Here is a 12757-nt window from a genome sequence, read left to right on the forward strand (position 1 = left end):
TAAACACCTTTCTAATATTCGCTCTTGGAGCGATGACGTCACAACGGGAAGCAATCCGCCATTTTCTCAAACACCGAGTCAAATCAGCTCTGTTATTTTCCGTTTTTTCGACTGTTTTCCGTACCTTGGAGACATCATGCCTCGTCGGTGTGTTGTCGGAGGGTGTAACAACACGAACAGGGACGGATTCAAGTTGCACCAGTGGCCCAAAGATGCGAAAGTGGCAAGAAATTGGACGTCTGTTCCGCACACTTTACCGACGAAAGCTATGCTACGACAGAGATGGCAAGAATGTGTGGATATCCTGCGACACTCAAAGCAGATGCGTTTCCAACGATAAAGTCAAAGAAATCTGCCGCCAGACCCCCATTGAATCTGCCGGAGTGTGTGAGCAATTCATGGACAAAGGACCTCGGTAGCACGGCAAGCAATGGCGGCAGTTTGTTCCCGCAGACGAGCGAGCTAAACCCCCTGGATGTCTTGGCTCACACCGTCCCTTATGCCACCGAAGATGATCAAGAGAAGAATATAGACCCTAGCTTCCCTGGCCTGCTGACATCAACTCCAAAACTGGACAGATCAGCTTTCAGGAAAAGAGAGCGGATGAGGGTATGTCTACAGAATATATTAATTGATGAAAATTGGGCTATCTGCACTCTCAAAGTGCATGTTGTTGCCAAATGTATTTCATATGCTGTAAACCTAGTTCATAGTTGTTAGTTTCCTTTAATGCCAAACAAACACATACCAATCGTTGGTTAGAAGGCGATCGCCGAATTCGTCCTCGCTTTCTCCCGTGTCGATGGCTGTCGTGTCGTTTATCGGTTTCGCTTGCATACAGTTCAAACCGATATGGCTCAATAGCTTCAGTTTCTTCTTCAATTTCGTTTTCGCTACCTGCCTCCACACTACAACCATCCGTTTCAATACATGCGTAATCCGTTGAATCGCTTAAGCCGCTGAAATCCGAGTCTGAATCCGAGCTAATGTCGCTATAGCTTGCTGTTCTATCCGCCATGTTTGTTTGTGTTGGCATCACTGTGTGACGTCACAGGAAAATGGACGGGTGTAAATAACGATGGTTAAAATCAGGCACTTTGAAGCTTTTTTTTTTTAGGGATATTGCGTGACGGGTAAAATTTTGAAAAAAACTTCGAAAAATAAAATAAGCCACTGGGAACTGATTTTTAATGGTTTTAACCCTTCTGAAATTGTGATAATGTTCCCCTTTAAATATATATATTAATTCGTTCATCACTTTTCACATAAATACATCTTAAAGTGCTATACAGTACAAACCAATATTTACAACCCAAAAAGACTAGTTTTTTACCGTAAAATCAACTTTGGTACTGTTTTTTCCCCCATATACAGGAAGACACTAAAACATTAAAAAACAAACAAAAAAAACATTAAAACAATTGTGTACTGTAAAAAAAAAAAAATAAACTGGCAGCTCTGTTGCTTGAATTTTACAGCTAAAAACAGTGGTATTTTTCCATTCAAATTTTTTTTTATATGCTGTAAAAAAAACACTTTTACTGTAAAATTCTGATGACTGAGCTGCCAGTTTTTAAAGTAAAATTTTAATTTGTTTTGCAGCTTATGTAAAAAAAAAAATATTGTTAATATAGCATATAGAGTACAGGCCAAAAGTTTGGACACACCTCATTCAATGTGTTTTCTTTATTTTCATGACTATTTACATTGTAGATTGTCACTGAAGGCATCAAAACTATGAATGAACACATGTGGAGTTAAGTACTTAACAAAAAAAGGTGGAATAACTGAAAACATGTTTTATATTCTAGTTTCTTCAAAATAGCCACCCTTTTTGCAAGTCATCAAGTCATAAAAATGGGGTCCCACTTTTTTGTAAGCGTTTTGAAAACAAATGATAAATGTATGCTGTGTTGTTTCTCACATTCTATATTGTGTTTTGGAAAAATGTTGTCATAAACGTTAATTCATTAAAACAATAATACAAAAGAAAACACATTTTTGCAACTCAACGCCAAGAAAACGGTAATGCTGATTATCGGTCCTGCTAGACACCGACATTTATTTAATAATACCACCTTAACATTTGACAACCAATTACACAAGGCGACTCAGTAAAGAATCTGGGTATTATCTTCGACCCAACTCTCTCCCTTGAGTCACACATTAAGAGTGTTACTAAAACGGCCTTCTTTCATCTCTGTAATATCGCTAAAATTAGTTCCATTTTGTCCACTAGCGACGCTGAGATCATTATTCATGCGTTCGTTACGTCTCGTCTCGATTACTGTAACGTATTATTTTGGGGTCTCCCTATGTCTAGCATTAAAAGATTACAGTTGGTACAAAATGCGGCTGCTAGACTTGACGAGAACAAGAAAGTTTGATCATATTACGTCTATACTGGCTCACCTGCACTGGCTTCCTGTGCACTTAAGATGCGACTTTAAGGTTTTACTACTTACGTATAAAATACTACACGGTCTAGCTCCAGCCTATCTTGCCGATTGTATTGTACCATATGTCCCGGCAAGAAATCTGCGTTCAAAGAACTCCGGCTTATTAGTGATTCCCAGAGCTCAAAAAAAGTCTGCGGGCTATAGAGCGTTTTCTATTGGGGCTCCAGTACTATGGAATGCCCTCTTGGTAACAGTTAGAGATGCTACCTCAGTAGAAGCATTTAAGTCCCATCTTAAAACTCATTTGTATGCTCTAGCCTTTAAATAGACCCCCTTTTTCGACCAGTTGATCTGCCGTTTCTTTTCCTTTCTCCTCTGCTCCCCCTATCCCTTGTGGAGGGGGAGACACAGGTCCGGTGGCCATGGATGAAGTGCTGGCTTTCCAGAGTCGGGACCCGGGGTGGACCGCTCGCCTGTGCATCGGTTGGGGACATCTCTGCGCTGCTGACCCGTCTCCGTTCGGGATGGTTTCCTGCTGACCCCACTATGGACTGGACTCTTACGATTATGTTGGATCCACTATGGACTGGACTCACAATATTATGTCAGACCCACTCGACATCCATTGCATTCGGTCTCCCCTAGAGGGGGGGGGGGTTACCCACATATGCGGTCCTCTCCAAGGTTTCTCATAGTCATTCATATCGACGTCCCACTGGGGTGAGTTTTTCCTTGCCCTTATGTGGGCTCTGTACCGAGGATGTCGTTGTGGCTTGTGCAGCCCTTTGAGACACTTGTGATTTAGGGCTATATAAATAAACATTGATTGATTGATTTTTATGCATATGTAAATGTATTCAGTTATAAATTCGTTCACTTTCTTCTTACCTTCATGGATCTAAACTTTACCGCTGCCGGTATTTTTTTTCTATATTTTTTAAAAATATTTTCTATTTTTGGCCAAAGTAAGACAAAGAAAACAATCTGAAGTTTTCTTTATTTTTTTAGTTTTAATGCCATGATTTTAATAGTCCGGCCCGCGTGTGCACAGACTTTCTTCCACGCGGCCCCTGAGCTAAAATGAGTTTGACACCCCTGCTCTAGTGGTAATCCAAATAATTGCTTAATTACCCCCCCTCCCGTCCAAATTGTCCCAAGCTGTCTAATTCATGGTCCAATTCATTAAAAACCACGTTAAAATGTCATTGAAAAAAACAACTTGCCCACTGAACTATGTGAAGACTATAAAAAAGGTATAGGACCACACACATTTCAAAAATACACCCATTTAAACCATTTACAAGGCCTGATGGGTAATATGCAAAACACTCCATGTTTGCCATATTTTAGTAACTTGAGGGACATGGATAGAATATGGATGATTGGCTAGATGTTTCTGATGGATTACAAAACGTTAACAAGATCGTAAGGGGAGTAAACAAGGTAGGAATGTTGCACATATATTAATATTCAATGTTTTATGGTTTGTACTTCCTATTGTAGTGGCAGGCAATCTCAATTGGCATATCCGGGTGGCCAGCATTCTTTTTTGATTGCTGATGATCGATAATGAGCCCGTGGTCCTTCACTTAACGTAAGTCATTTAAGTTACAATATTTTTGTTTTTTTACACAAGCGTGTTTACAATGTGCCTGCCCATACAAGATTCCTTTGTTTTGAACGTTATTTCAGTCCCACCCTCTTGTTATTCCACCGTGATTCCAGTTCTACTCAGTCCAGGTCGTTTATTTGTTGTGCAAATACTCTTAAAGGGCACACTGGGTAATATTTGTATTATTCTGTTGCCAGCAATGGAAAGAGTGGATTTGAAAGAGGACCTCGTCTAAAGGTTTAGGACTGTTACAAGAGGTTACAGCTACAAGAGGAAATTTGACACCGTGTTTGTATTTTGCGCCAACTGTTGCATGTTGTCTAATGTACTGTAATAGCTCAATACTTTGCAATATTGTTTAATGTCAGCCATCGTCTTACAAGAAGATTCAGTCTGTACTTGGTGGTGGTAACCATGGCAAACTACTAAAGCAGCTACAGCTGACCCTGGGCTAGACTGATTGTTTTATAGGTGCCACCCCTGAGGGAAAAAAAAGTCTGGACAAGCCACTGCAGCTCCCTATCTTAAATGCTAACATGAAAACAAAAGTCGTTACAAACCTACTCCATTAAGAAACGACATAACCCCATGTAAATTTGCATAAACAGTGCTGTTCGAGCAACTAAGATATTCAATTGTGCACATTGAACTTACAAAAACAGAGTGCTTGTTCTATACCAGGGGTCGGCAACCCGCGGCTCTTTGACCACTCTGATGCGGCTCAGCTGCATTCTTGCCAACCCTCCCGATTTTTCCGGGAGACTTCCGGATTTCACTGCCTCTCCCAGGGCAAACATTCTCCGATTTTCACCCGGACAACAAAATTGAGGGCGTGCCGTGATGGCACTGCATTTTGCGTCCTCTACAACCTATCGTCGCGTCCGCTTTTTCATCTAAGAAACAGCGTGCCGGCCCAGTCACATCTTGTATGCGGCGTCTGCTCACACACTAAGTGACAGCAAGGCATACTTGTTCAACAGCCATACAGATCACACTGACGGTGGCCGTATAAACAACTATAGCACTCTTACTAATATGCGCCACACTGTGAACCCACACCAAACAAGAATGACAAACACATTTCGTTGAGAACATCCACACCGTAACACAACATAAACACAACAGAACAAATACCCAGAATCCCATGCATCCCTAACTCTTCCGGGCTACATTACACACACCCTGCTACCACCAAACCCCGCCCACCTCAAGCTACGCACGGGGGGTCGGGGGGGTGTTGTTGATGTGTGGGGGGGCAGGGTTGGGGTGGCGGGCTTTGGTGGTAGCGGGGGTGTATAAAGTAGCCCGGAAGAGTTAGGGATGCATGGGATTCTGGGTATTTGTTCTGTTGCGTTACGGTGCGGATGTTCTCCCGAAATGTGTTTGTCATTCTTGTTTGGTGTGGGTTCACAGTGTGGCGCATATTAGTAAGAGTGTTAAAGTTTATATCGCCACCCTCAGTGTGATCTGTATGGCTGTTAACCAAGTATGCATTGCATTCACTTATGTGTGTCTGCAGAAGCCTCATATAACATGTAACTGGGCTGGCAAGCTGTTTGTTCAAGCTGTAGAGGGCGCTAAAGGTAGTGACATCACGGCACGCCCTTATTATTGTTGTTTGGGTGAAAATCAGCATACATTCAAGAGAATAGTTTCCCTGAAATTCGGGAGTCTACTGGAAAAATCGGGAGGGTTGGCAAGTGTGACGCTGTCAAGTGCCCTTCATATAAAACTCGCAGGCCGCACTAACATTACATTTCCATATTAAGGTGCGGGCCGCATGTCTGAGACCCCTGAACAGAGTAGGACGCCACTACACCCGCCAGAAATAATAATATATTTTAATTTGTTCATCACTTTTCACTTAAATAAATCTTAAAGAGCTACAGTACAAACCAATATTTAAAACACAAAAAGCTTAATTATTAAAACAGATAAAATACTGAGACTAAAACACTATCAGGGAAACATAAGAAACACAAAACATGCAAAATAGTGGCTTTTCTTTAAGTATGTCACTTTATTTTATTTTAGTTTTTTTTTAAAGTAACTTGGTCAAATAATTTCAGTGTATGTACAGTATAAGTACTTTGAGTACATTCAACAATACCGCGATAATGATAACCGTGATATGACATTTTCATATATCCCCATGTCCTTTTACAAAAATTACAAGATTTTAAACAATCTACAAAAAATCTGGGTGTGATTTTTGACTTTGGGCTAACTTTTAACCCACGTAATAAAAATATTACAAAAATAGTTTATCATCTTAACATGCCGTAATTTCCTGTCATTTAGACTATTGTAATGTTCTGCTCTCTGGCCTTCCCAAAAGGAATATCAGAACTCTACAAATATTACAAAACTCTGAGGACCAGAGGGCGGGAACACATTACACCAGTTTTAAAGTCGCTACATTGACTGTCTGTCCACTTCAGGGTCGATTTTAAAGTTCTAATATGAGTTAAATGTCTTAATGGCCTTGCACCTTCTTAATTATCAGACCTGCTTTTACCGTATCAACCCTCGGGGACCCTGAGATCCTCTTGCACCAGCCTTTTATTTTTAGCAAATACCAGAACAAAGACCCACGGTGAGGTGGCATTTAGCCACTATGTTCCCCACCTATGAAACAGCCTGCTAGAGTGTTGATATTATTTAAAAAGGTTAAAGACACACCTTTTTAATCAGGCTTTTTACTGATCATGTTGAAATCTTATGTTTTTAATTATTTATTGTGTTGTTTTCTATCTTAATTATTAATAGAACTACTATTATTCTCTCAATGTTACGTTTTTATTAACATTTATGTATTAACGGCCTACTGAAACCCACTACTACCGACCACGCAGTCTGATAGTTTATATATCAATGATGAAATCTTAACATTGCAACACATGCCAATACGGCCGGGTTAGCTTACTAAAGTGCAATTTTACATTCCGCGCGAAATATCCTGCTGAAAACGTCTTGGTATGATGACATCAGCGCGTGACGTCACGTATTGTGGAGGACAGCATGGTGGCCAGCTATTAAGTCGTCTGTTTTCATCGCAAAATTCCACAGTATTTTGGACATCTGTGTTGGTGAATCTTTTGCAATTTGTTCAATGAACAATGGAGACCGCAAAGAAGAAAGCTGTAGGTGGGAAGCGGTGTATTGCGGCCGACTTCAGCAACACAAACACAGCCGGTGTCTCATTGTTTACATTCCCGAAAGATGACAGTCAAGCATAACCATTGGCCTGTGGAGAACTGGGACAACAGAGACTCTTACCAGGAGGACTTTGAGTTGGATATGCAGACACGGTACCGTGAGTACGCTTCCAAACATTTGATCGCTTGCCCGTACGTGCGTGCCGCTATGTGCATGTCACGTAAATAATTCAATATATACACCCTGATGATTATCTTGTGTGATGACTGTATTATGATGATAGTATATAAGATAGTATATATCTGTACCCAACTTAAACAAGTTGAAAAACTCATTCGGGTGTTACCATTTAGTGGTCAATTGTACGGAATATATACTTCACTGTGCAACCTACTAATAAAAGTCTCAAAAAGTCTCACGTACGTAACTTTGGGGACTTTGGGGAAATATATGTGCTGTATGAACTTTGGGGAGATGAACGGTACTTTGGGCTGTGGGATTGAGTGTGTTGTGCAGGTGTTTGAGTTGTATTGGCGGGTTATATGGACGGGAGGGGGGAGGTGTTTGTTATGCGGGATTCATTTGTGGCATATTAAATATAAGCCTGGTTGTATTGTGGCTAATAGAGTATATATATGTCTTGTGTTTATTTACTGTTCTAGTCATTCCCAGCTGAATATCAGGTCCCACCCGCCTCTCACAGCATCTTCCCTATCTGAATCGCTCCCACTGCCCTCTAGTCCTTCACTCTCACTTTCCTCATCCACGAATCTTTCATCCTCGCTCAAATTAATGGGGAAATCGTCGCTTTCTCGGTCCGAATCGCTCTCGCTGCTGGTGGCCATGATTGTAAACAATGTGCAGATGTGAGGAGCTCCACAACCTGTGACGTCACGCTACTCGTCTGCTACTTCCGGTACAGGCAAGGCTTTTTTATCAGCGACCAAAAGTTGCAAACTTTATCGTCGATGTTCTCTACTAAATCCTTTCAGCAAAAATATGGCAATATCGCGAAATGATCAAGTATGACACATAGAATGGACCTGCTATCCCCGTTTAAATAAGAAAATCGCATTTCAGTAGGCCTTTAATGATATATTTTATCCATATATTTTTTTACATACATTACTCATATGTTACGTACTATTTTTTAGATGGCCTTAATTTTAGTTATTCTCTAATGTGGACACCACAAAGGTGGTGTTTTTCTTCAAATCCTCAGTGCCATGCCATGTTTTTTTTTTGTTCATGTCAACAGTGATGTGTACGCGTTCTTTTTTTTTTTGTGTACAACACTTTGCCACTTGGCTGTGTATGGAAAAAAGCTATATAAATAAAGTTTGATTTGACAGCTTGCTAGTCAAACGTGCAGGATGTGTTGCAATAATAAATACAAAAAAAACATACTCACAATTTTGTGTCTAGCTGCAGCAAAAAGCCCTGATTATCATACACTGAAAGAGAAAAACAAAAATTAGTTTAGTAGATTTGAGATCAAATAAAAGTATAACATCAGATGTTGGGTTAGTTAACACTTGTTTGTTTGTGAGTTAACACATTGTTGCTGTAGTTATTTTTACATGTAGAAAGAACTGGAATTTAAGGGTTTAAGACAAACAAGCAAGGTTAAGGTGAAGCCAGACAAAATGATCAGTTGAGTCTAAAATAAAGTGAGGATAACAGTTAGCGATCACCTATGGACAACCAAATCGGCGGCCAATAGGTGCCTGCTATGGAGTTGAGGAGGGTAAAGCCATTAAGAAGACAGAACACAACCATGTTAAATACAGCGGTGCCCAAAAATGTATTTACACTTTGAATAAAATGAAGGCCATTACATGACGAGAAGATGCAATAGAATCAGGTATTATTTCATTACTGAAGTTTCCAATATCTTGTAGGACTAATGGCTTCCATTACCATTCACAATTGGTTAAGTCCAAAAATACAATAAAAAAAGGAAAAATCAATGTTATAGTGTGGATACATTTCCTGGACACGCTATATTTATGAAATGACGAGAACTAGAGAGAGATACATGATCTTAGACAGCCACAATGTATCCCAGCGGGCATTGACCAATTGTTTATGATACTGTATATGTACCATAAGCGATGCTGAACAAAAACAAGCTTCTGATCCAAACTCTAATCCAAATTGTAAATTTGTACTAGTGCAGTTAGTATCAGACAAAATGTATAACTGACCTGCGTAGTGCATACAAAAATATCGATGTGACATATTATAATCCTATAGCTTCTAGCGATGGTTAGAATTCTACAGCATATATAGTTTCGGTTCGGTTCAATGCAGAGACCACATAGTACAAGAGGAGACCAGGTTTATCAAAAGGTAAGCGTTAGTGGGAACTTGGAAGTAGAAAGAGCAGAGTTATGCCTGCGGTTGTTGAGCTCGTCTTCATAGAGGAGCTAAAGGAGAAAGATAAAGACAAGCAAAATGGGAATGCATGACAGCTCATTAAGGAAGGGTCCAAGCAATGCCCTGGAGGATGAGGACATTTACCAAAGCAGCAAGGAGGACAAATATGAGTGTATGGACGATATGTTTCTGTGGAGAAACATAACGCAGGGTGAGGTCCCCCAGACATTGCTTTGGGCAGAATAAAAGCAGTGGACTTCCAAATAAAGAGAATCTAAAATCGAATATAGAAACTGCGCCAGCATTCGACTAAAGACTGCATTTTACAGTTATCCGATAAGGACAGCAGAGGGCAGTGTTGCATCACAATGCAACTAATAAGGGGACGTTTGCCATAGAACAGGGGTCGGCAACCTTTACCAGTCAAAGAGCCATTTTGACCAGTTTCACAGATTATAGAAAACAATTGGAGCCGCAAAATTTTTTTGAAATTTAAAATGAAATAACACTGCCTACAAAGTTTTTCTTTTTTGCTTTGTGCTATGTATAAACCAGGGGTCTCAGACACGCTGCCCACACCTTTATATGGAATTTGAAAGCTGGTGCGGCACGCAGATTTTAAATGAATGGCGCTTGTCAGCGTCATGCGTGCCGTGATGGTACAGCATATAGCGCCCACTACACGTAGGTGACAGCAAGGCATACTTGGTCAACAACCACACAGGTTACACTGACGGTGGCGGTATAATGCGCCACACTGTGAACCCACACCAAACAAGAATGACAAACACATTTCGGGAGAACATCTGCACTGTAACACAACATAAGCACAACAGGACAAATACCCAGAATCCCATGCAGCCCTAACTCTTCCGGGATACATTATACACCCCCACTACCAAACCCCGCCCACCTGTATAATGTAGCCCGGAAGAGTCAGGGCTGCATGGGATTCTGGGTGTTTGTTCTGTTGTGTTTATGTTGTGTTAAGGTGCAGATGTTCTCCCGAAATGTGTTTGTCATTCTTGTTTGGTTTTGGTTCAAAGTGTGGCGCATTATTAGTAAGAGTGTTAAAGTTGTTTTATATGGTCACCGTCAGTGTAACCTGTGTGGCGGTTGACCAAGTACCGTATTTTCCGCACTATAAGGCGCACCTAAAAACCACAAATTTTCTCAAAAGCTGACAGTGCGCCTTATAACCCGGTGCGCTTTATATATGGATAAATATTAAGATTCATTTTCATAAAGTTTAGGTCTCGCAACTACGGTAAACAGCCGCCATCTTTTTTCCCCGTAGAAGAAGCGCGCGGTGCATGCTGGGATATGTGACGTTTCATTTCCATTTGTGTGTTTATGTAAAGACCCCAAAATGGCTCCTATTAAGTGTGTTGTCTGTCTAATTATAAATAATGCAGACGAGGCGTGTTAACTGAGTTCTCAACGTTTACTCACAGCGTGCTAACTGCCAGCATACAACGCTTCTCAGGGCTACCGCGCATGCTCGTAACTATCGTTGCATGCTGGGTAGTGTAGTTGTTATATTTGCTAGCTCATAACAGCACATTGAGAGACACGCTTACGCGCTTAATTCAATACTCGCCGTCATTCCGGGTGGATTGACAAAAGACCTCCAGCCGCTAGATATTGGTGTCAACAGGGCATTCGAAGCTAGACTGCTAACTGCGTGGGAACAATGGCTGACAGAAGGCGAACACACCTTCACTAAGACGAGGAGGCAGCGCCAGACGACGCCAACATCTGCCAGTGGATCGTAAATTTGCCCAACTTTTCACTTCGGACACCGAAGACGAAGGATTTACGAATGAAGAATAACTTCAGAAAGTGAGCGCTATGTTTATTTTGTGTGTTGTGACATTAACGTTCGAGCAACATTATGTTGCTATTGCTCTGCACTATTTTGAATTTTACTATGTTTGTGATTGCACATTTGCGTACATTTTGGGAGTGAACAGAGTTGTTAGAACGCTGGTTTTTAATATATTATTAAAGTTTGACTGACCTATCTGACTGTTTTTTTGACATTCCCTTTAGCGCAGCGTAGGCGCGGCTTATAGTCCGGGGCGGCTTATTGGTGGACAAAGTTATGAAATATGCCATTCATTGAAGGTGCGGCTAATAATCCGGTGCGCCTTATAGTGCGGAAAATACGGTATGCCTTGCTGTCACGTACGTGTGCAAGCAGAAGATGTATATTGTATAACAAGTGTGGGGCTGGCACATGTTAATACAGATTGTAGAGGGCGCCAAATGTTGTACCATCATGGCATGCCCTTATTATAGCCGTAAGGGTGAAAATCGGTGAATATTAATCCCGGGAGTTTTCTGCGAGAGGCACTGATATCCGGACGGAAGTCTCACGGGAAAATTGGGGGGTTCGCATCAGAGTGATCAAAGAGCCGCATGCGGCTCCGTAGCCGCGGGTTGCCGACCCCTGCCATAGAACATACTTCCTTTCACTAGGTGGGATTTACAAAAAAAATATGCATTTAATCTTGTTATGTGTGTAATCTTAAACATGTTTTCTGAGGTATTTTTCCACCTGTTTGACTAGGTTGTTTTATGTCAATCTAATCTCGAATGGGGGAGGAACGGTAAGGAGGGGTAAGGGTTTCACTTGGTAGAGCTGCAGATGTACCTGAGCCTACAATTAGTCCCACGGAGGTATCTGATTCCAGCTCTGAAACACAAAAGGGTCAGTTAGGCACATTTGAGGCCAGTCTGTGTCTGAAGAAACATGAGGACGACGAGGAGAAGACTGATTAGTACATTTACTCCAAGTAGATTGAATTATGAGCGTCGCATTACTCATTCAAACACTGAAGCCAAATGAAAGCCACTAAATCTAGAAAAAAAAACCTCACTGCGCTTAGGTTATTAATGCAGCGTCACCCATGAAGATGGAGCGAACACAACACACACATTAGGAAAATGAAAGGGAGATAGATGAAAGTGATAAAGCCAAAGCTGATCAGTTAGAAGTGATTTGTATTCTATGAAAAAAAAAAATCAACCACCACGACCTAGCTGCCCATAGACAGTCAGTTTATTAAATGGGCGATCGCAGGCCCACTACCTGCAATTCTTTTCACTTCAGTCCCTTTAGTCGGGACTACTGTTGCCACATCAGCATCAAGCTCTGAAAATAAAAGTGGGTTAAGACACTGGAAAAGCATTACTGGTGTAGAAC

General features: G+C 41.1%; 1 protein-coding gene across 3 annotated transcripts in view; it reads right to left on the reverse strand.

Moving 5' to 3' along the window:
- The window catches only part of st3gal3b (ST3 beta-galactoside alpha-2,3-sialyltransferase 3b), a 223481-nt gene that overhangs the window by 146306 nt on the left and 64418 nt on the right, over nt 1-12757 (reverse strand). Inside the window, exons 3-5 of one of the 3 annotated variants that reach the window (XM_061941383.2) lie at nt 12644-12706; nt 12206-12247; nt 8582-8624 (exon numbers count right to left, since the gene is read on the reverse strand). In XM_061941383.2, the coding sequence (XP_061797367.1) occupies nt 8582-8624; nt 12206-12247; nt 12644-12706 (148 nt within the window). The remainder of the gene's footprint in view (nt 1-8581; nt 8625-12205; nt 12248-12643; nt 12707-12757) is intronic. The other 2 variants (XM_061941391.2, XM_061941399.2) reach the window with 2 other exon arrangements.

The sequence above is a fragment of the Nerophis lumbriciformis genome, linkage group LG03, assembly GCF_033978685.3.
Source record: "Nerophis lumbriciformis linkage group LG03, RoL_Nlum_v2.1, whole genome shotgun sequence".
NCBI classification, from domain to species: Eukaryota; Metazoa; Chordata; class Actinopteri; order Syngnathiformes; family Syngnathidae; genus Nerophis; species Nerophis lumbriciformis.